General features: G+C 44.6%; 1 protein-coding gene across 5 annotated transcripts in view; it reads left to right on the forward strand.

Annotated features, from left to right (window-relative positions):
• Positions 1–478: 478 nt before the first annotated feature.
• The window catches only part of RASGRF2 (Ras protein specific guanine nucleotide releasing factor 2), a 121,813-nt gene continuing 94,889 nt past the window's right edge, over positions 479–27,402 (forward strand). For all 5 annotated transcript variants that reach the window (XM_058043574.1, XM_058043575.1, XM_058043578.1 and 2 more), the window contains exon 1: positions 479–843. In XM_058043574.1, coding sequence (XP_057899557.1) covers positions 559–843 — 285 coding nt within the window. In that variant the 5' untranslated portion in view covers positions 479–558. The remainder of the gene's footprint in view (positions 844–27,402) is intronic.

Here is a 27,402-nt window from a genome sequence, read left to right on the forward strand (position 1 = left end):
CGAAGAACGGGAAAAAGGCGGAAACTATCGAGAAACACCACGGGGCAGCCCCAAATCAGCCCCGCGGCTCCCGGGCCGGCGCGGACAGCGCTGCCGGGCCCGCGGGGAGCCCCGCTCCGCATCGCGGAGGGACGGGGGGATGGAGAGATGGAGAGACGGGGGGACGGGGGGATGGAATGATGGGGGGACGGCGGGATGGGGAGATGGAGAGACGGGGGGATGGAATGATGGGGGGACGGGGGAATGGAGGGATGGGGGATGGAGAGCGGAGGGATGCGGGGATGGGGGAAGGGTGGCGGGGGGCAGGGGCCCGGGCGCTGCGGCGGCGGCGACTTTGCTCTTTAAATCGCTCTCCAAAGCGGATTTACGGCTGATCCCCCACGTCAGCGCCCGGGGGGCCGCTCGCCGCCGGCGGAGCCGGTGCCTGGGGCGGCGGGAGGCGGCGCGGGGCGGGGCGGGGCGCGGGGCCGGGGCCGCCCCGTCGGTGCGTGCCGGAGCCCATGAATTGCTCCGAGAGCGCCCGGCGAGGCTGCGCCGCGGCCGCGGGCTCCGGGCACCATGCAGAAGAGCGTGCGGTACAACGAGGGGCACGCCCTGTACCTGGCGCTGCTGGCCCGCAAGGAGGGCACCAAGCGCGGCTACCTCAGCAAGAAGACGGCGGAGACCAACCGCTGGCACGAGAAGTGGTTCGCCCTCTACCAAAACGTGCTCTTCTACTTCGAGGGCGAGCAGAGCGCCCGCCCCGCCGGCATGTACATGCTGGAGGGCTGCAACTGCGAGCGGGTGCCCGCTCCCAAGGGATGCGCCGCGGGCAGCGCCAAGGATGCCGCGCTGGACAAGCAGGTACGGCCCCAGCCGCGGGTGGAGGGCAGCGGGGAGGGACAGCGGGCCCTCGGGCCGCCCCCTCGCCTTGCCGGCGGTGCCGCCCCCGGCCCGGCGCGGCCCAAGAGCGGCGGCGGCTCCCGAGCGCGGGCCGAGAGCGGGGCCGGCGGCTCCTCGTTCCTCGCCCAGCCTTGCGTTTGCACGCCCTGTGAGCGCCGCCGAGTTTCGGTGCGCTGCCCGGAGAGGGGCGTTTCACAGGGCAGGTGCGGGGTGCTCTCGGTGCCAGCGCTTGTGCCGCGTGGAGAAACGCAGCTGTGCGTTTCTCAGCACACTCAGCACGGGGCCAGAGTCCCGGAGCAGCACCGGGCGCCGTGAGGAGTCCCCGAGCCCCTCCTGCCCGTGGGGCTGCCAGCCGTGCTCTGGGGGCACAGAGGCGGGCAGGTGTCCGGGTGAGCCCTGCCCTGATGGCAGCCTGCGACATCCCGAGGGGTCCCTGCCAGGCACGGGTGGCAGCCCTGGGATGGCACTGATGGCCCAGAGAGAGCCCGAGCCGGGTCCGGCCCGGGGCTGCGGGGCTCGCACCGCCCGGGGCTCGGGTGGGATTCCTTCCACGGGGGGCGACCGTGACCTGCCCAACTCCGGCCCAATTCCTGCCCCATTCCGGCTCCATTGCTGCCCCATTCCTGCCCCATTCCCGCCCCGGCGGCCCCGCTGATCCCGCCCGGAGCTGATCCGTGTGACACGCGTGTGCCAGAGCAGCAGTGGTTAAACACTCGCGTGTATTACATAACCGGGAGGGGAAGGACGCTCTGCTCGCTCGGCGTGGATGGAGAGCGGGTGTCGTACCTGCTCCTCCTGTTGCCTCGCAGTCTGAATTCCCGATCCCGTTTGCAATGTGCTCGAAGCCGGTGCTGGCGTGCCCCGGCGCCTTTCCCCCCGCACGGGGCGGGCTTGGGGAAGTTTGGGTGGTTCCAGGCGCTGTTTCGGGCTGGCTGCAGGTGTTTCCTCACGCTGGTGAGAAAGTGACACGGACCGCAGCCGTGTGCTGAAACCCAGCGCATCTCTGAGCTGTCCTGGAGCGGCAGCTTTGCCAGGAGAGCTCAGAGCCTCGCCTTACACTGATGTTTTTTTTCCCCCACCTGTAAATAATGCTGGTGTGCCCAGGCGGCCTCGTGGCCGAGCGAGGAGCGAACTTTGGGGAGCCGGGATGGCTGTGGGCGGCTGTGTCGCGTTCACCCTCCAGCTGCTGCCCGCTGCTCTGAGGCGTGTTTTCGTGGCGTTGTACATGGAGTGCTGGAGGATCCCAGATGATATTAGACATGGGTGTCGCCTCCTTTACACCGGCTTACTACGGCTGTTTACCGGCGCTGTTGGCAAATTACGGCTTGGCCGAGGGAACTGCCTGAAACCAACCCCTTCCATGCCTGTTCTCCGCGAGCCTTAAGTTGTGCTTTTATAGTGATGAATGAGTTGTTCATAATTGCATCTAGTAATAATTACAGGGCAGGAAGCTGAGCTTTTATTGCTTCAGACATCAACTGTGTTGGGCGCTTTCAAGAATAGCAGGCTGCTATTAAAGAGGCAGAAGAATGCCTCGGTTTTGTTTTTTTTTTTTTTTTTTTTTTTTTTTTTTTTCATGGGATGCTGTTTGAATTTTCAAGAGAGACCATCAGGAAATATCCTTTTCTGTTCACCTTTTGCTTGATCCCAAGCTTTGTTCAAAGCTTTTGAGTGTGAGTACCTTTCGCAGGTGTTTAATCATTGAAGTGCGCCCTTGTTTGTAAACACACATGCAAACACAAATCTTTGCTGAGGTGTACAGGAAATTCCCTCAGTGGCCAAAACCGATCCATTGCAAGAAAAAAAAAAAAAAAGAATGAAAACATTTGAAAATTAAGCAGTCTCTTTCATTTAGAAAATGTGCTCACATTTTAAAAGGTGTGAAGCAATAAGCCACGAACCTTCAGTTTATTAACAGAGGCAGGCAAACTTTAATCAGATGATAATGAAAAGTCGATATTGCACATGCTAACCCCTGGCAGTGAAAAAATACTGCATAGATTTAATTTGCTTTGATTTCACCACACAAATGTATTAATGGAATGAGGAAAAAAAGAAAAAAGAAGAAACAGAGAAGCTCTGTGGCAGTTTTTGAAGAATCAGCTTGCTCCAAAGAAGGGACAAAAGACAAAGTTATCTGCTTTACTTTGGGTTTTATTTACCTGAGTAAATTAGAGTGATGTGATAGACATCAGAGTGATATGTGCTATAAAATTACACAAATGAGGGAGAGAAAGAGGATTTAATCACACGAGAGAGCTTGATCAGCATACCTTGAGTGGATACGTGAAAAAGCAATGCATTTCGTCCAAGTTACATAATAAAGATTACGGGAAATGCTTGCAGGACAGATAGATTTTGCTTTCCTTGCCTTGCAGGTGCTTTCAGTGCTGGTTTCCAGTTGTTTGGACTGCCAGGCCGTGTGCCGGCTGAAACTCTGTGCATTGCCAGCGCTCGGTGGTGGGATGAGGGCTGGGCTGGGCCGTCCTGTCCTGCACAGCGCGCAGGGTTTTGGCCGCCAGATGTGCCCAGATGTGGTGTCCATGTCCCGGCCAGCCCGGGTGCTGGGCAGTGACACATCCCACCCTGCTGGGATACTCAGGTGGGACAGGAACCACAATTCTGAGGGAGATCCAAATGCCTTCGCAAGATTTGCTCTGATACTGCAGCATTAAGGGATTGAGAAACAATTGCCGTGGCAGAATGTGCTTATTTTGCCTTTTCCATTAACATATTAGTGTGGTTTTCCTTCCCCTTCACAGGGATATTTGCTTCAAAGGAAAATCTGTTAAAAGTACAGAGCCTGTGTTGATAATGACTGCATAAAGAGTGAATCAACTGATATTCTGGAAATGTGTGATCAAATTGAGCGTGCTGCATATACTGAATGATCTGCAGAGGGAATTCTTGTTTTTAAAGAAAAATATGAGTTTTGATCTCCCTCAGATTTTAGAAGAATTTCTGTAAGCACCAAACAGGTGTTGCTGTACACTCTGATTTCACATTTCAGGCAGAAAAAGGAACACATAGATTTATTGAAGGAATAACAACGTGGAAGAGGCTGAGTTTGAAATCAGCAGATTAAGACATGTAAATACCACATGCAGATAGGTTCTGATTTTAGTTAAACTGCTTCTTCCCAGGGGAACTGAGGGCTGTAAACAAGAGCAGCTCCCAACAGGTCCTTCACTGTGGCACTGGGAGTCTGGATGGGCACGCATTTCTGCTTTTCTTTCCAAAACTCTGGAAGGAGAATGGCTGGCTCTGTCTCAGTGAGGGGTTACACTCTTTCAAAAATGGAGCAAAATGCCCCAAATTATGCTCTTTGCAGAGCCTCACAGAAGGCTTGCACTTGTTACCCAGCAAGTTCACAGATACTTTTTGAAATGTTACTGGAAACAAGTGATTAGAGGAATGTAAATATTAACATGATTATTATTGTCCACGTTGGGAGGAGGCCTGTGTGTTTAGTTTCTTTCGTAACTGTGCATTGAATACGTGGAAATGTTCTGATACTGTTATTAATAACTGCCTCGGAGTATTTAAGGTTGTAAATGTTGCATGATTGGAGCAGAGATATTCTTTGTGTCTTGCCTGCAATAATCTTCCTCCCACTTAGCAAAATTAAATGCAGTATTAGGTGCATGTCCCCAGAGATTAACAGAATCCAATCATTTGAATTTTTTTTCCTGCCGGCTGCAGCTCTGGTTTTGTAGAGGACGCAGTGGTTTTGTGGATCCTCTCTGTTTTACACTCACAGCTTGGCACACGCCACCAACAGCTTTGCTCTACCTTCAGCTGCTTTAATGTTCAACCAACCAACAGCACTTAAAGGGCATTTTTTAATGAGGATGAAGTTTGTTAAAAGTTATTCATTTTTTTTTTTTTCTTTTGGGCAACCCCCTTGAGTTGCTCAGCATCCTGTGCGTTTAATACTGTAGATGAGTGTTGGGATCGGCGGGAGAAATGCGGCGCGCAATATGAGCGGTCAGCAAATCTCAAACAGATGACTGAGGAGTGCTGGGGTTTATTTGGCACCCTCAGGGTTTGTATTGCCCATGGATCTTACTGCTGGCATGTGGGCAGGGAGCTGCCTGTGGTGGCAGAGTGTCTCAATGTTCCTGTGTGGAGGCAGCTCTGGGGTGACCTGCTCTTGGCCGCCTTCCCAGGTTGTCCCTGTCCCCCAGTCCCTGCTGGGCACATCAGAGTGTGGGGGCACGTTCCCCAGGTATTTCAGATTCCTGTGTTTTGGTGGGCAGCAGAGCACGAGGCACCGGCACTGAGCTTCCCTCTTTCTCTGGAGAGGAAATGAAAAGTGAATTTACAGCATCCCCCGTGACCCAAGGCAGCAGAGTGTGATGGTGCTCACAGCGGTCCCAGGATGAGGGAAGAGATGAGGATCTGACCCCACGTTTCAGAAGGCTGATTTATTGTTTTATGGTATATATTACATTAAAACTATACTAAAATAATGGAAGAAAGGGTTTCCTCAGAAGGCTAGCTAAGAATAGAATAGCAAAGAATGATAACAAAGGCCTGTGGCTTGGCTCTCTCTTCGAGCCAGCTGACTGTGATTGGTCATTAATTAGAAACATCCAACATAGACCAATCCCAGATGCACCTGTTGCATTCCACAGCAGCAGATAACCATTGTTTGCATTTTGTTCCTGAGGCCTCTCAGCTTCTCAGGAGGAAAAATCCTAAGGAAAGGATTTTCATAAAAGATGTCTGCGACAGGTGAGAAATAAATACAAAAATTAATAAAACCCCCAAACCAACAAACAAACAAATGGAAAAGAACACAACCCAAACCAGCAACCAGACAAACAAGCAAAAACCCCTCTGTGATCCACCCAGGGACTGAGCTCTGCTCTGTGAGAAATATTTGGTGAGCACATTTTGTGAATAAAGAGAAGGACGGGAAAATCTCACAGCCGTATTTATTTGCAGATTTGCCAAAATTTAGGCATTTCCTCCCAACTCTTCAAGATGTATGTTCCGTGTGTTGTGTTGCCAAGTGGGCTGTTTGTAGCTGTGCGTGTGTGGGGAGCCTGCACGGCTGACAATGGAGCTCAGGGAGGGCTGGTTCATTCCTGACATCCCTCCTCAAGGGCCTGTTGGATCCACACAGACAGAGCTTGGAGAACATTGATGACATTTAATGGTTTGTTATTAAACCTTTGGCAGCCCTCATCCACGTGAAGCGGTTTTGGTCAGGCACCTGAGCCTGATCCATTTTGTTTTCTGTTCTTGACTTTTGGTCCCCCTTGAGGGTGAAAGGCAGCAGGAGACCCCACGAGTAATTAAAAGGAGTGCGGGTAATAAGATCAGATTTTGGTGAGAAAAAGTTTTACTGGATAGAAAACACGGACTGAGGTCCTCAGCTTTCCCCTGCAAGGCATTGTAATATCCTGAAACATCACAATGTGCTCTAACAGAAGTGCATAATGTGTAATTAAGTTATTGGATGATAATTAGATCCCAAGACAAATGACATTTGGGAAGGGCTTGTTTGTGGAGTTGCTGGGAAATGCTCTTGGCCAGCAGGTGAAATGTCAGTGGCTGCAAGCACAGGTCAGAGCTGGCTTGGAAATGCAAAATCCCAGGGCCTGGAGACCAGAATGTCACTCTGTCCCTTCCCTGCAGGAATGATGTGAGCCACCGTGCCAGCCTCCAGCATGCCAGGGGTGACCAGGGGCTCCTGCTCGTGGTGGGCACGAGAACACTCAAATAAAGTCCAAATAAAACACTCCAACAGTTTAATGTGGGTTCCATTCTCCCACCTGTCTCACAGCCAGTGCTGCTGCTCATTTTGTTTTGTCTCCCTTATTGATGGAGCTGCATCGATTTGGCCTCATCTGCTCAGTTCCTCAGATGTGCCAGGAGATCTGTGCAGAGCAAGTTCTGAGCGCAGAAATAGCAGCTCAGTCCCTGACTTACTGAGTAATTGTACCTCATTTATCTTAGTTTACCTTGATTTAACTTTTAAGCTTGATTTTTAATTTTTTCACTGGTTTTTCTTTTTCGGGCCAGGCTTTGTCAGGGTGGAGAACGGTGCTGGTGGGGCTGTGGGTCAGGAACGTGAGGTTTTGGGGAGCACCTCTCCCCAGCTCTTTCTGTGTTCCAGTCATTACTGGTTGAGGGATGGGTTTTTTTAACACTGTGCCTCTGCACTAAATGTGTAGGAACATATGCTTCCAACTGAGCTTCCAATTTTTTTTTTAAATTTTTTTTTTTGGATTTACCAATCCCGCAAGGTTTTCTGTTTGAGCTACAGAATCAGTATTTATAGAAGCAGAGGCTTCCCCAAGTCAGTCCAGCCATTTCAGTTTCTTGTGGTGTTTGCCATGAGCTCAGAACCAACTGAGATTTTTAAGGAAGTGTTATAAGCTGCCAATTCTGAAAAGAGCTATATTATAATTTTTAATTTTACTTTTGGAAGTGTGTTGGGGTTTTCTTTTTGGTGTTTTTTTTTTTTTTTAATGTGTGTTTTTTTTGGGAGTTTTTGTGTTTGGGTGTTTTTGGGGGGCTTGGATTTTAGTTATTTTTCTTTATTTTGTGGTAGAGCTGATCATCTCCACTACATATTTAAAAAAAAAAAAAAGGTTGTGTTTTAGGACCCATGTTGGGTTCTGAACCTCTCCACCCTGCTGGTGTTTTCTCTCTTGTCAAAACCAAGTTCCACTATTTAAATTTTTAAAATCAAAGTTTAGTGAGCGATAAAAGGGGCAATATCCAGTGCTGGGGTGCCTTGCCAAAATGCCAGAGGCACACCATTAGCTTAGAACAATTTTCCTATGTATTTTCATTACAGTGGGGAAATGCGTGTTAATGAGAGTTATGCATATTGAAACATTTTCGTGAGTTTAGATGTTCCAGGAATTTCTTCTGCTTGGTTTTACCCTTTGACTTGTCTGCATGCCATCCTGTAGATTAAATCGATATATTTTATTTCCTCTCCATTCTGGTGTTTTGACACTGCTTGATAACTGGAGGGTTGGTAGTAAATTTCTCCCTTGGTGTTCTGGTTTTTGTCACTGTAATCTTATCATTCAGATAAAATGCGAGAAACAACATTGTTATTTCATAGTATTGCTTGAGTTAGTTACACAAATAAAGGCATTTTAACATTATGTAGTGTCTATTTTAATATTATGCTAAGGCCTAAGACATATTTATCACACTACTATTTCTATATAAGTGTAGTGTGATAAACATACTTTTATATATTTATTAAAGTATATTTTATAAATATACTTTTATAAATCTTATGTTTATATATATATAATATGTACTTTATAAAAGAATATAAGATATACAGTGTATAAACTGACAGTACCAAAAAGCAGTTAAAAGGAATTAAAAATAGCACTATATCAGAATATTAATGATAAATAATAACTTGCAAAAGCCAGTATGTAAATGTGAAAGGCAATAACTATATTTTTCATTTATAACTAATTTATAAATGAATGTCTCAGGACTTGCTGGGTCCCCACCTGTTGGAAATTTAGGATGGCTGTTTCTGTTTCTTTCTGATTTCTCCTCACTGCCTCTGCCTTACACAAATTATTTCTCCTGCTTCAGCAAATGCCAAATATTTGATGTTCTGTCTGGGATTGTGGGGATGATGCTCAGCACCCTTGGCAGCGTGTGTGTGATGTCCTCCAGGGTGGAGCCAGGGTTTATTTTCAACCCTGTGCATTCACGGAGGATCAGGCACGACAAGAAAATTGCAGCCTTCTTCTGCACCAGTCGTGTTCTCTTCAGTTTGGCGCTCACAGAACAATTTCAGTGAGCTATTAAAAACGCTTCCTCCTGATAAATAAATAAATAACTAAATAAATCTGCTGGGAGGAACTGGATCTGTGCAGGCCAAGTGCAGAGCCCTCCTGAGGGAATGGTGGAGAAGAAGTGGTGGGAGAGTGGAGGGCTCCAGCAGGGACACCTGTGCAGTGCCAGCTCTGTCGTGCAGGTGTTGTGTGGGTTCCTCTGGGTCTGGATTGAAGGCACTTGAGGTGGCGTTTCATGTTCTGACTCAGGTGTTCATTGTTTCTTATCAGTACAACAGTCTCACAACCATGAGTTCGGCAGCTTTTCGTAAGAAGGCACAAAATGGCCAACAATCTCTTGTTCCAAGGTCTTTTAAGACTAAACCATCCAATGAAGAACTGACACCTGGATTATTTCCCTTTTAACCCAATAACTGATCCCACAGAGCTGCAATGGTGACTTTTCTGCCCAATTACAAAATGCCACCCAAACCCATGGAGAAGGAGGAAGAAGAAGCATGAAGAAGAAACCCAGGATGACACCCTGTGCCCTGCACCTTGCTGCCACCCACAACACACTAAAAACCCCAAACCCTCAATTTCTCACCCAGAGACACAACCACACTGCTCTCTATGATCTGTCTGGAAGTCTGGAAAACTTTCTCCATGGATGGGGGTCAGAGTCAGTGCTGCCCTGGAGCAGACAGAGATATAACTACATATAAATAAAAGAAAATATTCCCTGTGATGCTCTGGGTTTCCACAGTGTTTGTGTGTGGGTGAAGGGAACAGCAGAGCTGATCCATGCAGGAGCTGATAAGCAATTGATAATCAATGGCATTTGATTTCTGAAGCATTGTCTCCTGTTGTGAGAGCTTGGTCAGGAGCAGCAGGCAAGGCAGGGCTGCTGGGGTGCAGCTGAGCCCTGTGTGTGTGATTATTTCAGGTTTTTATGTCGATTTGGTGTCACTTTGTGAGGCCTTGCAGTTGTGCTGCTTTGGCCCAACAAGCACCTGATGGCTGAAGGAAATAGCAAGGCCTCCTTTCTTGTCAGGTACTCAGGAAGGAACTGAGACTGTGATTAATAATGGTAATTAATCCTTGTTTTTGGGACCCACATTGGCTCTGGAGGGAGGCATACTGGGGGGCAGAACCAACCTCTGTGAATGTAGAGGCTAAAATATAAATGTGCCACTTAAACACCAGAGATCAATGGCTGTATCTCACCAGGCATCCAAGCTGAGTTGCATAAAACCTGCTGGGGTTTGTGCTGAGCACTGCTGCAGTAATTCCTGCTCACCTCACTGGCTGTTGTGAAAATAAACGTGTTAATTGTAGGGGAGTGGTGAACGATGATGCAATGAGAGGTGTCACAGGACAAGGTGTAAGAATTTCTGTCCTCTGCTGATCAGTGTGCAGGAGATGTGCATCAGGACAGGTCCCAGCATTGCTGTGTTGGCACACTGGGGCTGCATTCCCTGCACCAGGCAGCCTCAAACACACTGCCTTGCTACGTAAGGTCAGAAACAAAAAAAGAACCCCTGAAAAAACCCAACCAAACAAAACAAAACAAAAAACCACCAAAAAAACCCCCGCAAACCCCAAAAAAACCAAAACAAAACAAAAACCCAAAGAACCCCAAAAACCAAACCAAAGAAGCCACCCACTAAAAACCCCTGTACCTGCCTTGCTACATAAGGTCAGAAACAAAAAAAGAACCCCCAAAAAACACCATCCAAACAAAACAAAAACACTAAAAAAACCCAAACCCCCAAAAAACCCAAAACAAAACAAAAAACCAAAGAACCCCAAAAACAAAGAACCCCAAAACCAAAGAAGCAGCCCTCTGAAACCCCAAACTGAATGTGAAATTGATGTTCAAAACTTTCGAGGCTTGATAGATTTATAATTATGTTTTACCCAGCTTGTGTTGTTATCACTGGGTTTGGGATATTTGGTTCTTTAGTGTGTGACTCCAAACTCCACATTCAGTGTCAGCTGCTGCTGTCCCATTTTGGGCAGACACAACATTTCCTCTCCAGGCCTGGCAACCAAGGGCACCTCACTGCCCCAGGGCCCAGAAATGCAAACAAAAGGGAGTTGGGTGGGCAAACTTGGGGTAAATGACTTCATTAGCTGAAGCTGGAATTGTTAGATTAACCCCCAATGTGCAAATGGATCAAAGTTACAAAATTATGAAAACTCGTGACCTGTTGTTAATTTTGAGTGTAGCCCTTGGGGGGCTTTGCCTGCCCTAAATGTACCTGAAGACCCTTTAATAAATACAACTGCTTTTTATTCCCTTAATTCTGTCTGTTTTCGGGTAGCCCAAAAGGCATCAACCTGACAAACTGAGAGTGATGCCAGGTGGTTCTGTTTGAGATAAATAAATATATTTACCTCCCATGAAAAGGAGGGGGAGCTAAAAATAAAGTATCTTCTCAGCACTGTTTCAAACAGGTTTTCCTAAAGATCATTAGCTTTCTACAAGTGTGTCTTTCATTTTTAAATTTTATTTTTAATTTTTTTGAGGGTGTTTGAATGTATATGTTATATGTGTTCATTTTTGGATGATCCGGAGCAGAAGGATGCTTGTCTGGGCTACCTGTGTCCCGACTCGCTTGCCTCTTGAGCCCCTCTCACCCTAGAAAGGTGAATGTATGAGTTTTGAAATAATTGACATTCATTGCCAGGGTGATACCAAATGTTTGCTCACACCAAGTCCTTTTATTCTGAGCAGTGTAAGGCACCTCATCTTTCTGAATTGTGTTTTTCATCTTTCCTAATAAGTGTGGATATTTATACTTTCACACCTTACAGTAATGTCAGCATTTGACAGTTACACGCAGTAAAAACAAACAATTTTTTCCCCTATAAATTACTGTGGTGTAATACAAAAGTTCAAAATTTTCTAAATTCTTGAGTGACTCAGAATTTTTTTTTGCTCAGGGACACAAACCTGTTTGACTTGGAATCCACCCATATTCTTCAGTGATTTCCTGGTGCAGTCCAGTGGCGCCCAGACTTTTTGCTGGAGTGAGCCTTTAGCAGTGTGGCGTGGTCACAGTGCCTGGAAGAAGCTGCTGAGGGCTGGGAGAGAGCAGATCTCTCCCAGATATCATCCCTCACATCCCCAGGGCTGCTCAGGACAGGGCAGGACTGTTGTATTTGCGGGAATGATGCATCTGACTCCATGTTTTCAGAAGGCTGATTTATTGTTTTATTGTGCTATGCTATACTAAAGAATACAGCAAGGATACTTACAGAATGCTAAAAAGATAACAATGAAAACTCGTGACTCTCTCCAGAGTCCCCACACAGCTTGGCCCTGACTGGCCAAAGAGTGAAAACAACTCACAGCAGGATCCAATGGAGCAATCACCTGTGGGTAAACAATCTCCAAACACATTCCACATGAGCACAACACAGGAGAAGCAAATGAGATAAGAATTGTTTTCCTTTATCTCTGAGACTTCTCAGCCTCCCAGGAGATAAATCCTAGGCAAAGGGATTTTTCAGAAAATGTGAATGGCACACAGGACCATCAGTGTCACTGCAGCCCCTGGGAAGGTGGTGAGGAAAATCCTCCTGGGAAGCGTTTCCACAGACATGGGGGCAAGGAGGGGGTTTGGGGTGGTCTGAGGGCTCCGCAAAGGGGAAATCACACCTGACCGGCCTAGGTGTGATATATAGGTATATATATCGCGCCTATATACCCTCCAGGACTGATACAGGGATTAAAACTCCCTGAATGGCCAGGCCCCAAGGACAGGGGAAAGATGATACTGAACCTTCACCCAGGACATTCAGTTCTAAGATGGGACTGTTGGCCCAAACAGTAGGATTTTTTTTTCTTTTTTTGGTAAGGAAAACCAGCAAGGCTTCCCACTCTGCTTTCTTAAATTTTCCTCTCTGCTTGTTGTCAGGAAGTGGAATCACGTGTGAAAAGCAATATATATGCCAGGACATTGTTTCAAGTTGCTGTACAGTGATCAGTCTTGTCTTCTTTCTGGAAGAAATTTACTATTGGCTCAGAACCTTAACAAAAATTCAGAATTCTTACAAGTTTATTGCAAAATAAAAAGATTAAAACTCTGTCTTTTTGTGCCTTTGACATGCTTTTTTTTTGTTGGGGTAGTAAAAGAGGTTGTTTTCTTTTTTAATAGCTTCCCATCTGATTTAAATTTGAAGTAGTTCATTCTGGCTTGGCTCACGTTTAAATTGTAGCAGGAAAAAGTTGTGCAACTAGAATAAACTTAACTTTAAACTTTTATGCACTAATGAACAGAATGTGATATAACTGCTGCTAACTCAAGCTGAAGCCTTTTTTCCTTGTCTTGAGTTACTTGGAATATATCTGTAATTCAGTGTTTTTCTGCCTTTTGTATAATCCTTGTGCTGAGCAGTGACAATATTCAAAAACCTAAAAAAAATACCAAGTTTTGTTGCCCTGGGGATTGTGAAAGAAATTCTTTGGGCTGCATTACTGCAGAGGTGGAAGACATGGTTGTTCAGCTTCACCATGCTCAGACACTGCCCCAGGACTCGCCTTGGCTCCAGTGTGTGTCACTTGTGTGCCCGTTTTCTTTCTGATTTTTCCCTTGCTCTTTCCTTGTCCCTGCTGTTCACCCAGGTGGCTTTTTTATTTAATCTCCTGCCCCTGGGGTGCGTTTGGGGAATCCCTGCCTGGTGGTGAAGATGCATCATGTGTAAAGCCCCCTAGCACAGCCCAGCATTGTGAAGATTTCTTTATTCCTACTCCGCTTTCATAAAAATACATAAATGGTGTTTCTTACATCAAAGTCATAAATTAAATGTCTGTCCTTTACCTGATGCAATTTCACAGCGGTGGATTATTTAATCTAAGTGACTTCAGTAGACTTTTCTAAATATATCAAGTGGGACCAGGTGCCTGATCTGCTTTAATACCATGTACCTTTTATTAAGGGTTGATCAGCTGCCATTTCCATTTATATTTCCTGATGTTCTTTCTTGATTCAAGGTTATTTTTAAGTCACCCAGGTCAGGAAGGATATGAGTGGGGTGGAGTGCTGAGGGGAGGGTGGATAATTAATGGAAAACATATTTGAAAAGGAGTTTTGAAAGCTTCCAAAGAACAGTATTCAAATGTAATTGACTCATTTGATTAAAAACACTTACTAGATTCAGGCTGCTCCCTGAGCCCTCTTAAAACCCCCTGAATCATAAACCCATCCAATTAATTATTACTAAGTAATACTTATATCAATAATATATCCAGTTCTGCATGTATTTCATGTATAACCTACACCTTCCATTGTAGATTACTCATGCCATGAAAATGTTGGTATATGTTCATTTTTAGTTGTTATTTGGAAACTGGAGTGTGTTAAATGTGCTTAGAGTACCAGCACTTTCCATGAGCTATTTGAGACAAGCACAGGGCTGCACAGGTAAAATTATGGAGAGTTTCTGCCTGGAATTGTTGGCACCCTGTCTTGTTTTCAATGTTGGGATCACGATGTGGCACAATAGAGTATGTCATAACATTGTTTCTTGGGTTTATTTATTTATTTTAATTTTTTTAAAGTAAGGACTTAAAGGGCAACAACTAATTTAGTGAGATACTGGAAACTCACTTTGTCAGTGAGGGCAGGCTTGGTTTTTGGCAGTGTTTATATTGAACAAGACCTGTCTCATGGAATAAATTCTTATGGCTATAACTGTCTGTAGGCTACAAAATCTTTCCCTACCAGCAAAGAGTCTCAATACCTCTCCTATTTTCCTTGTATGCCCCTTGTCCTCTGTCAGATGGCTCTGCTGAAAATCTTTGGTCTCTCCCTCCTCAATAAAGTTCTCCTTCACAGGCAGGAGTAGCTGCAGGTTTTATTTATGCAGCAGGCATTAGGGATTCCTAGAGATGCCTAGCCCTGTGAGAGAGGAAATTTGGGGTGCTGTGAGCTCCCTGCAGGGAGTGGGTCTGTGTGTGGGTCACAGCTGGACCACCCTGTGCTGCTGTGATGTCCCTGGGGCATCCATTAGCTCAGGAAACAGGGCTGCTCTTTGTATTTATTGGTGTCACCAGAACTACCCGAGCAGCAAACCTCTCTGTGCCGCACGGAGTAACAGATCCATCCATCCATCATCCCTCCATCCATCCCTCCATCCATCCATCCATCCATCCATCCATCCATCCATCCATCCCTCCATCCATCCATCATCCATGCATCCATCCATCATCCATGCATCCATCCATCCATCCATCCATCATCCGTCCATCCATCCATCATCCATCCATCCATCCATCCATCCATCCATCCACCATCCATCCATCCATCCATCCATCCATCCATCCATCATCGCTCCATCCATCCATCCCTCCATCCATCCATCATCCATCCATCCATCCATCCATCCATCCATCCATCCATCCATCCATCATCCATCCATCCATCCATCCATCCATCATCGCTCCATCCATCCATCCATCCCTCCATCATCCATCCATCCATCCATCCATCCATCATCCATCCATCATCCATCCATCCATCCATCCATCCATCCATCCATCATCCATCCATCCATCCATCATCCATCCATCCATCCATCCATCCATCCATCCATCCATCCATCCATCATCCATCCATCATCCATCCATCCATCCATCCATCCATCCATCATCCATCCATCATCCATCCATCCCTCCATCCATCCATCATCCATGCATCCATCCATCCATCATCCATCATCCATCCATCCATCCATCCATCATCCATCCATCCATCCATCCATCCATCCATCCATCCATTCATCATCCACCCATCCATCCCTCCATCCATCCCTCCATCCATCCATCCATCCATCCATCCATCCATCCATCCATCCATCCATCCATCCATCCATCCCTCCATCCATCCATCATCCATGCATCCATCCATCATCCATCCATCATCCATGCATCCATCCATCATCCATGCATCCATCCATCATCCATCCATCATCCATGCATCCATCCATCATCCGTCCATCCATCCATCATCCATCCATCCATCCATCCATCCATCCATCCATCCATCCATCCACCATCCATCCATCCATCCATCCATCCATCCATCATCGCTCCATCCATCCATCCCTCCATCCATCCATCATCCATCCATCCATCCATCCATCCATCCATCCATCCATCCATCCATCCATCCATCCATCCATCCATCCATCCATCTATCCATCCATCCATCCACCAGGCTGCCTGTGCTCACACTCCATCTGTGACCATATTTTCTGAACAAGCCCTTTGCCAGGATTTGTCTCCTGAGAAGCTGAGAATCCTCAGAGAAGTAATGTCAACAATAATTATCTGATTGTTTGGAATGTGGTTTGGAGGTTGTTTTCCAACAGGTGCATCCTTGGTGGGTTCCATTTGAATTGTTTTTAATTAGTGACCAATCCCAGTCCAGCTGTGTCGGACACTCCGGTCAATCACAAGCTTTCATTATCATTCTTTTCTGGCCTTCTGGATGTCTCCTTTCTCTTTCTTTAGTACCGTTTTAGTATTAATAATGTAATGTAATGTCATGTAATAATATAATATAATATAATATAATATAATATAATATAATATAATATAATATAATATAATATAATATAATATAATATAATATAATATAATATAATATAATATAATATAATATAATATAATATAATATAATATAATATAATATAATATGATATGATATGATATGATATGATATGATATCATATCATATCATATCATATCATATCATATCATATATCAGTCTTCTGAAAACTTGGAGTCAGTTTTCATCTCTCGCCTCATCCTGGGGACCTCACAACCCCACGACACCCAAGAGCCATTTAGGTGCACAGAAAGCCTCAGCATCAGCCCCTGCCATCACCAGCACTGAATACACAACACAGGCTTGGGAGGGTGGGGAGATGCACATTTTCTGTTGTGGGTGTTGATACTGAAGGCTCTGAGGATGTCCTTAGGCTTAGCAGTTGAAATATTTGTTTTAAAAACTTATGTTGGGTTATTTTCTTATGTGCTGGATATGAGCAGCATTGGCTTAATTTTTGGCGTGGTTTGCTGATTCTCACTGTGGGTTGTTTGTGGAGCTGGAATGTGGTGGGTCTGTAGGTGAACATAAATGTTCTAAAATATATTTAGTGCTATTAAATTCAGTGTTATTGAATATTACATAAAAATTAATATATTTTGTGTTAGTAAATGTTAAATTTATTAACTTTTAGAGTGTGGCAGAGTATCCCAAAGCTTTGGAAAATTTATTAGTTAGGTTTCCAAAGTAAGCCCATTTAACCCTCTCTCATCACCAGGAAGAGCTCCTTCTTCAGTCCTGAAATGTGCTTCCTAAACAAACGTAGTTAAATGCATTTTTTGAGGTGTGCCTACATAACTCCTATCATCAAGGTCCTCCAAATGTGGCAGGAATAATTATTTCCTACTGTACTTGGCACCCATCACACACTTAGTAGTGTTGGCCTGAGTTTTTTTAATTTTTATGTAACTGCCATGTCCCTGCCACAGGCTGTGTTTTAAAAATAATGCTTGCACATCTCCTGTAGGGTTAGGCACATCACCAGCAGGCCAGAATTTCAGGTTTTCTAGAATCAGTTGACAGCCAGCAGGAATAATATCTTTGTTTTAAATATATAGTGTCAAATAATCTATTTTAAAAAGAAGAGAAAAAGCAGTTGAAAACCAGCAGTACAATTGGTCTCCTGGCCAGACACCCACGCTCATATGAGGAAGCTGATGCCTGGTGTGTGCTCTGATGGCTGCAGAACAGGACATCACCGACAATTATGGCACTGCTGCCTCTCTCAGCTTTTCACCATCAGCACCAAACCCCCGATTTTTTTTCTCTGAATTTTATAAAAAAAAGAAAATTTTCTTACAAATTTATTTGTTTATTGCTGTGTCCCAGTGCTGCACCCCTGCCTTTGTGCAGAGGGGCTCTGCTGCCTTCTCTGAGCCGGGTGTGAGCCCTTGGGGCACTGCTGATGCCCAGGACGCTGAGGGCTGAGCCTGCAATTTGTCTGAGAGCCTCTGAACGCTGCAGACCTTTCATCTAGGGCCCTTTCTGATGGAACAAAAGGGAGAGAAGGGATTGCAGAGCTCCTGTAGCGATGCCACGCAATTGCACCTTGTCGTCAGCAGACGATGTTTGCCGGCTGATGGGCTGCCCTGAGAGATGAGTGAGGCCACAAACCCCTCAGGTTTTGAGGCCAGAGAAGCTCAGTTGTGCTTGCAGAGCCCCAGGCACGGGGGCTGTGGGCTGGGGCGGTGCTGGGGCACAGGGAGGGCACCCCTGGGAGGACATTTAGGGACAGGGAGCGCGAGACAACCTCTGCAGAGGTGGCGCCAGCGCTTGGGGTGTCAGCCCTGAGCTGTAAGGCATTAATTACCTGCCATTCATAATTGTTAGGTAATTAATGTGGGACGGTTCCATCCTGGCTCCTGCAGCAGACTGGGTGTGGATTATGTCAAAGCAGCTTCACCACCACACAACAAGAGTTTGATCTCCACTCTCTCCTGGGCTCAGCAGCTGATGGCTGGGTAGAGTTTTCCAGGGAATTATGTGAATTTTAGACATTGCATGTGATGGAAATATGCTGGTTTTATAAGCAGTTATTGTCCCACACCATGCCTTAAACATACACAATAATTTCACAACAAAAGAGGACAATAATTTTCAGGGAAAATCTTGTTTCTCTGGGTATGTGTGCAATACATTTCGCCTTTCTTTTACTTAAAAAATCGTTGGGAAACTACATGGTAGCAGCCTTCCTATTTAGCAGTGAGAGCTTTCTTTTGTGGTTCAGGAAATTTTCACATTGGACTTCTGCCAAATTTTGTTATACACCTTAAATACATGAAATATTTGGAATGGCCACCTATAATGAAAGTAAGCAAGTTTAAATTGGCAATGAATGACTTGCCCGGCAGTTAGTCACACAAAACCCAGGGATTTTTTGACTGGATTGCCAGCTGAACTAGAATTAGCAGGAAAAGGGTTGAGGTCAGCTGGAGGCTGAGCATGGTGCCTGTGGGAATGGGGCACTGGTTATGGGAAGCAGGGAAGAGCTTTTGGGGCTGCACAGGACTTGCTATGGGATGACTCCAGGAGGAGCCTAAGGCAGGGAAAAGGATGAGTACACGTGGAAAATAATGGAATGGGCTAATTAAAGAGAGCAGTCTGGCCTGCCCAGGTGTGTGATCACCACAGTGGGTCCTGTCCTTGCCCTGAGCTCTGAGGTGCAGGACATGGTCAGCCCCGAGCAGCACAACACTGAGGTGCTGGTCCAAAACCAAAAGCTGTTTCTTTGTGATTGCGATGCCTTCAAGTTTTAGCTTTTATAATTTCCATGTATTTGCCATCCTGCAGTTCTTTAGTGTGTAACTCCAAACTCCACATTCAGTGTCAGCTGCTGCTGTCCCATTTTGGGCAGACACAACAATTCCTCTCCAGGCCTGGCAACCAAGGGCACCTCACTGCCCCCGGGCCCAGAAATGCAAACAAAAGTGAGTTGGGTGAGCAAACTTGGGGTAAATGACTTCATTAGCTGAAGCTGGAATTGTTAGATTAGCCCAAATATGCAAACGGATCAAACATAAAAGTGTGAAAACCCAAGGCTTGTTGTCCATTTTTGGGTGTAGCCCCTGAGGGAGGGTTTGCCTGCCCAAAATGTACATGAAGGCCCTTTAATGAATATTACTGCTTTTTATTCCCTTCACTTTGTCTGGCCCCTGTTTTTAGGTAGCCCAAAAAGCATCAATAGCACAGAGGGATCCCTCAAACTGCTGGCAGCAGCCACTGGGGACTGCTCACGTTGGTAGGCTGGGAGGGCAAGAAAAAGCATTTGGCAAGGTCTGAGTAGGAAAATGGCTATGAACAGCTTTTTAGAAGTGTGTCTGAATTGCAGAAATCACTATAAAACCTTTTCCTGTGTCACTGCAGCACCGAGCTGTGTGAAGGTCACTTGGGCACCTCAACACAGGGGCAGCAAAGCCCTTTCTGGGGGGAATAGTGAGGAACCTGGGCAAAGGGCAGCTGTGGTGGTGCAAAGTATAAGATAGTTTAGTAGCCTCCTCAGGATCAGATTGTTTTTGTTGTTCCTTCAATTATTTGCTGTAAGAATTTTATGCTCTGCTCACCTGAAACGAGCTCTTTTCCACCCTGGCTTTGGTGTAAAGGTGGAGAGAAAAGGTTTTGCCCCATCAGCATTACAATCTATGCCTGTGGCCCAGAAATGGTTTTTGTTTTCTTGACTCGTGGTAAGTTCCCACATTACATTAAAAATAAATTCCTAATACTTTTTGTGCCTATAAAAATCTTCCAAAAGGGATACTAATTATTATTTTTCCAGCTCTTTGATTTGTTTTATGTAGCATGTAGTATTTATTTTCTTTCATAATCAAGTATGGAAAAGAACTTGGATAGCAGACAGAAAATGCAAATTTTCTATTCCTAAGGTACCTGCCTCATAACGATAACACGTTTGTTGATCCGTGTTTGTGTTGTGCCTGCTTTACATCTTGTGGTTTCTTTTCTTTCACTGGTAATAGATAAAAACTTCAGTACTTTGCAATAACGTGTTTTCTCCTCTTTGTACTGAATAAATAATGGCTGGTAGGTTTTGGTTGTCCGTTGAGTTTTTTCAAGTGAGCAGGTGGTGTGACCTGCTGCTCCTCACCCCTGCACACAGGACATGGAAAACTCCCTGAGCAGTGCGGGTGGAGCAAAAACAGCAAAAAGAACCATTAATTTCGGTGAGCACCTCCAGCATGCGGTGTGTTGTCAGTGCCTGGGAACTTGTTTGGGAGTGAGTGCAGGAGGGAGAAGGGCTGGGAATGGTGGGTGGCGCGGGTTGGAACCGCAGCTTTTTAACCTCAGCGACACCAGAGTCAGACGTGAAGGCCCCAGAGCCCTCTGCGTCCAGGTGGAGCTTTGCATTTGTTTTGGTGATTATGGGGTTTCAGCATGGTGGTGCTAATTCAGCCAGCTAAATCAGAGGGCACATTGCTGGGAGTTAAACACCCACTACCCTTAATTATTCTGGTGCTGTTGGGTGAGTGGTTGGCAGAAGCACATTGAAAATCTTCATCCCAGCTCTCCACCCAGCAGTGTAAATAGCTGTATTTGCATGACTGACCTTCTTAGCAGGACACGGTGTTTTTCCTGTACACAGGCCCCTGACATTATACTGGGACATCTGTCACTTTGTTAGGCTGCAGAATCGCCTGCAGCTGGTTTTATTAGGACTCTGCTGCATAACCCCTTTAGCTGAATGACATTATCACTGCCCTGCTCTGTGCTCCAGAGGAATTGTCAGCAAGTTGCTGTTCAGTGTGTCACCTTTAAATGGTAGTCATTTAGCTGGAGCAATGGCATAGACCAGCACTTGTGGAAATTTAAAGATTTATCTGATATAAATATTTACAAGATATGGGTTTCCCTGGTAACTTGAAATATCTAAAAGGCAAACCTGTAAAAATGTAGGGAGCTGTGGCATGTCTCTTAGTGTTAAGATTTGTTCAACTATTCAAGCTGTGGTACTAGAAAACCATCATTTTTTTTTTGGAAAAGCAAACTTATTTAGTTGTACTGCAAGACAAAATTAGGTTCATATCTCTTATGAAAAGAATGAGCTCCTTGCAGCATTGATAGTGTAAGTGAAGCATTTTGACTGCTGTGTTTTGTACTAGCACATACCTTCATTTAAAAATTATTAGAAAGAGAATAACTCTGGCATCTCAATCACTGAGTAGCCACTGAAAGCAGCCCCTAAAAGTTGTGTTTTCGTGATTTTATGGCCCATTTTTGGGGAACACTCTGCTCTTCCCCCATTCTCTGATCATTTAAGGACCAGCAAGTGGCTGTGGGCACTGAGAGGTGGCTGATTTGAGCCAGGATAGCAAGACCTGCAACCACAGCTTGTGGCTACCTGTCCCACCTCTGTGCTGTGTTCTGTTTGTGTGCAAATTGTTTTATAACTCTGTTGCATGTGCGGTTTAACTCGGCAGCTCCTGAGACAACTTGTGTTCATAGAGCCAGCAATGTTCTGTTGTAAGGAAAAGGTGTGGGAGGAGAGTAAAAAACGATCCCGTGGGTCTTGTCAGCGGAGTTTAAAGTGGTTTTTGTGCTTTTTGATTGCGCTTGGAGTTCCTCTGAGGAGGAGGAGGAGGAGGAGGAGGAGGAGGAGGAGGAGGAGGAGGAGGAGGAGGAGGAGGAAGGAGCCCTCACACATCACGGTGACACAGGAGCTGTTTGCTGGCAGCCACACAAGGCTTGGGACGCTGGGTCTGCACGCAGAGTTTGGGCTGAAGGCTGGGCTTGGGGATCCATTCCCAGCCCTGCTGGCTCTCTGTGCACCCGCTGCCTCCTCCCCAGCAGCCAGGGACTGATGCATCACTGAAGGCTCCGCTCCCAGATGGCCAAAATCAGGGCAGCACCTTTGCTCTGGGCGGGTTCCCCGTGGCTGGATGCCACAGAGCTCCCCCAAAACTCCCTGGTGGGAATGAATGTCAGCTGGAACTTGGCTGAACAGTATTCTTCCTTCTCTCATTTGTGTCTCTCTTATTGCATCTGGCTGCATCAGTTGTGTTTTAACAGCAAGCAAGTAAATAATTGTGCTTTTTATGCCCTTTTTTTAAAATTTTAACATGGGGATATAAAAGTGGTATGTTACAAGACAGTATGTTTCCCCAGCTGTGTTAAAAATGCGAACTTTGATTCTTCTTTCCATAGTTTTCCAAAGCACTTCTGCATTGTTTTGTCTTTGGAAAAGATAATTTTGAACGCTTGATAGAGATTGCTTTGTGGGTTTCTTTTTCCTAAGAAACCTGAATTAACCGGGTTATCTTTCTGACACCATGTCAGGCAGTAGGATGGCAATCTCCATAATTACTACAACTCCTGCAGTAGTAGCAGTGGTATCCCATTTTATGCAAGTGCTAGAACAAAGACGCTTATTAATGTTTTACATTACAAAAGTTAGAGAGGAGGTGTCAGAAATAGAATTCTAAGAATGAAGGCAAGAAGTGGGGCAATCCAACGGAGGGGTGTCCCTGCTTGCTGCTCTTCACCTTTTTGATAGAATTATTTTGCATGGAAATAAGAATTTCAAAAGACCTGGGGGAAAAAAGTAATTGGTTCAATCAACACAAAGTGCTTTTCATTTTCTTTTGCTTTGATTTTATGTTTTTAAACAACTGTTGATCCAGAGAAAGATTTAAATTTCCTTTAGGATAGAAAGGTGGGGGGTTTTTTAACCTGTGGCCACCCCCTACCCATCCCTTGACCCACGCTGGTGTAAATCAGAGCAGAAGATTTCAGTAGTATTTTTTTACCTCTTGTTAGAAGTAGTTGTCAAGAAAAGATGACTTAAGGAATATTTTATCTGTTGCTGCAGAAACAAACCCACATTTTCAGCAAGAAAGCGATCGAGACATTTAACTGACCCGAAGGCTGTAGCTGAATTCCTACTGTATTTTTACTTTATGCCCTGTTTGCCTGCTAATGCAGAAAATGAGGTTTTTTATGGTTTCCCTTTCTTGTTATCAGCAGCAAAACTGGATGGCTTTTCCATCCTTACACACTGCTGTGTGTTTCTCTGCCTTTGGAAAGGGTAATATTCATGTGGGCTACAAAGCTCTGAAAAATGAGAGGATTTTGAGAGGAGAAATTGAATTTCTGACATAGTCTTCCCACAGTACATTCCAGTGAGTTAAGAAGAAAAAAACAACAGATACTCTTTGTATTTAGATGCAGTTCTGAGTGATAAACTGCTTCTCAGACATTTGGATGGAAACTGATGGTTTAAAGATGGGCTGTTTTTCTGTATTTAAGGAAAAAAAAAATCAGTTTTGGTTACAATTAAAAGAAAAAAAACCAGGCAGTGTACTTTGCCTGACAGGGAGAGGGATTTCAGCTAAAACCAAGACTTTTATGTGCAAATGGAAAAAAGAAACGAGAAGCAAATTGAATTTCAGCGTTTGCTATGTGGATACTCCTTTGATCATTCAGGCTGTTCTATTACATGATACAAGATATGTGGATCTTTGGTAGAGTTTATTGAAACTCCAGTAGAAAGGAAGAAATCCCAACTTCTAAAACTTGGTATTTGCACCACTAAAAGAAAGAGCAATAACATCCCCCCAAATAATTCTGTTTGTATCTAAGCTGAAGCTGGTTTTGCCACTCCGCTTCATTCGCTTTTTCCATATTTTTCAGCAATTTAAAATGAACAGCACTGTGAAACAAACATAGCGGGAAGCAGAGCTTTACTTAAAAGTTTCTTTGATTGTATGGCGAGTCCAAGACTTAATGAAAGGCAGCTATCAAACACAGCTGTCAAACTGGCAAGGAATAGTAAATTTGGCCTTTTTCCTGCCACAGAGGAGAGATGAGGATGCTGTTCTGCACCTCTCAAGCCAGGGCTTTGCAGGATTTATTGTGGAAGAGCAACAATGGGAAGGCTTTCCTGCTCAGAGATGATGTCCCCTGGGAGCCCAAAATCTCTGTGTTTATTCAGGTTAGCTTGAGAAAGCTCTTGCTGCTGGGGATGTGTATTGACACAGAAAGCAAAATTTGAGGTTGCATAAGAAGGAGGAACATAAAATATTCTCTTTGTGGAAAATGAACAGAAAATCCCATTGTTCTGCATACAATTTACTCTCTTCTGGGAGAGAGAAAGTGATGCCTGTGCCTCTCTGCCCCCCTTTTCAACCCTTCTGTAACCCTGTCCTCTCCAGATTTATGCTGCCTGCTTGGGATTGCCCTTGGTGGCCACTGCCGCCTGTGCCTGGCATGGAGGTGACATTCCCAGATGAATTCTCCAGTTCTCAAATCCATGAGATTTGAGATTCTCAAATCCCTTGTGTGTGCACAGCAGGGTCAGGCTCTGCTCTGCCCAGGATGTTAGAACCCTGACTACTGAGAGTTTTAAACTTTGTATGCTCACAGACACTGAGCCCCCAATAAAACCACAATATTTGACCTGAGACTGTAAAAAAAGCTTCTAAAATTAAATTATAAAACTGAGATTATGGGTATATAATTTAAATAAAAGTATATAATGTCACATGATAGAAAACTTAGAGTTCAAAGTTTCAGAATATAATAATATATAACAAAAATATATTATTTATATATTGTTCATACTAGATATAATATAGTATATAAATTATTTATAATGGATATATATTAGGGGTCAGTGGTGGCCATGGCAGTGCTGGGCTCTGATCTTCGAGGGCTTTCCCGACCTAAACAATGCCATGATTCTGTGATCTCCGTGATTCTGTAGCTCCTTCTGCTCTGTTTGGTTTAAACCCCTTCCCCTCCCTCTCAGGGGTTCAGTGTTTGGGTGGGTGGCAGGTTCTGCAGAACAGTGCAAAATGGGGGCAATGAGTGAGGAAGGGATTAAACTTCCTCCCGTGAGTAATTTACACCTTTGCTGCTCAAATAATAGTGCTCAAATAGGATTTTCCCTGCTGTTATCAGAGAATATGAGTAATTGTTGAATTATTTAAAAAGCAAACTTCAGCGTGTCCTTTGATATATCATGACACTAATTTGGGTGAGTATTAGGTGTATTGTCTCAGTGTTTAAAGTACTCCACACTGAAAAACCTTCAAACTGAATCAACTCCAAAATCTCTCTTACTAAGCTATTGAGGGTAGCACAGTTAATATGATTGGGGACATATTACTAAAAACCTGGAAAGAAAACATGTGCTGTAGTTCCAGTCAGGTAAGTTGTTAAAAACTGAATGTGTGCTTAAGTGGGTCTTTGACAGTCAATGTTATAAAATGTGGATTCTGTCTCTAATGCCATTGGTTTTATAGCCCTAGCATAATTTCATTTGACATAAAGCCTGAACACATTTCAGCAATCTCCAGTCAAATTTCGAAAACTTAATTTTCAGCTCACAATTGGCGTAGTGCAACTCAGTTCTTATTCTTCTTATAAAATACTGGTGGCTGTGGCCCTTGTCAGTGTGAGATTTCTTCTATATTTGCAAACTGAAGTACTGGAGTATTTACTGTTGCAGCATGGCCAAATAATGTCAACTGTTAAGGAAATATCAGACAATCTTTGTGCAAAACCAGAAATTGAAAATGGACAGAGAGAAGTCCTGGGGAATAGGTGAAGGATTGTCATATGATGGAATCATCTTAATTGTTGCTTGGCCAAGGTGAGGTGCATCACTGGTTTGTGTTTGTTTGGTTTTTTGCTTTTGTTTGGGGTGTGTTATTTTTTGTTTGTTTGTTTGTTTGTTTGTTTATTTTGTTTAGTTTTTTTTTTTTTTTTGGTGGGGTGGGGGTTTTTTTGGTTGTTTTTTTTGTTGTTGTTGTTGTTGTTGTTGTTGTTGTTGTTGTTGTTTTGTTAACTTTGTTAGTTTGGGGTTCCTTTCATTGTAAATGTAGAGAATTCAAAGGTCAGTAAGTTGAAGAATGTGTGTAGAAATGTCATGGAAATTTCGTCTGTATTTCTTGGTGGGTGAGACAGGACAGGACTCAGTCAGTGGACCTTTGATGTGCTGAGGTGAGTGTTTTATCTCCCTGTGATAAAACAGGCCAGTGTTTTTTCTCCCTGTCTCTCCTATCTGAGTGCACCCCATCTGCTCAGGGGGTCGGCGCAGTCCAGACCATCCAGATGTGCTGGAACGTCCAGATGTGCTGGAACGTCCAGATGTGCTGCGAGGGGCAGTTCCAGGTTCCCTGAATGGGAAGTTTTCTCCTCACTTTTTTTACAGGGTTGTAATGAGGCTCTGACCCTTCAGGGCTGCTTAACCACAGAGTGTGGCTGTGAGGGAGCATGGTGCCAACAAAAGGGTGTTTTCCCGTGCAGTGAAATCATTCAGGTGTCATGAAAACCTTGTATTTTGCTCTTTGCAGGGGTCTTTGATTTTCCATCGGAGCCCTGTCAGTCCCTGGTGTTGGTGTGTGTCTGTAGCAGCCTTGTCCCTCATCTCACACAAAACTGCAGATGCTTGAAATTTCAAGTGGTTGGTTTTTTCCCCTTGAAAATGTTTATAGATAGAAATTATTATATTTAACAGGGATGTAACAAGGTCTGAGATGTGCTGACTTCTTATTCTTGCCTCCCTATCGTGTGTTGGCTCACTTCAGGGAGAGAAGCTCTGTTTATAGCAGTCTTGAGTTGAACTCTTTTACAGCAGATCTATATTTGGGCATCTTTGCACATATCCTGGTGTCTAAAATGGGCACCATAATTCTTACCTTGTAGAGGAGTTTGGAGATTAGTTACTGTCTGTAAAGAGCTTTGAAAATGTCAAATGCTGTGTTTGCATATTTTGAGAATATAATTAGAAGACAGTAAATTAATCTTCTTCCTGTAAATTAATACATTAAAATTGTTTGCTCTGTGGAAATTGTATTGTGAATGCTTAGGGGTGGATTTATCTTTGTTCCTTTTTATTTTTGGTACATATGTGATGGTGTTCGCTGAGGAAGCCAGGCTTCACTTTTACAGTGCACAGTATAGGAATGCAATCTTCAAAATCCAGGCTGTTGAGATAATTTCATTATTTACCTGCCTGCTCATTCTTTGAAATGAAGCTGCATGCTTTCAGCAGTGAGGGTAATTTATTACCTAGAAAATTTTAACTTGGGCTCAGGAAGGTTTTTCATTATTTTCTGTGTTTCTTTTCTGTGTTAGGATGGATGAAGGAGGATGTGTGTCTCATCTTGATCCTGTGT

The sequence above is a fragment of the Melospiza georgiana genome, chromosome Z (assembly GCF_028018845.1).
Source record: "Melospiza georgiana isolate bMelGeo1 chromosome Z, bMelGeo1.pri, whole genome shotgun sequence".
Classification (NCBI taxonomy): Eukaryota; Metazoa; Chordata; class Aves; order Passeriformes; family Passerellidae; genus Melospiza; species Melospiza georgiana.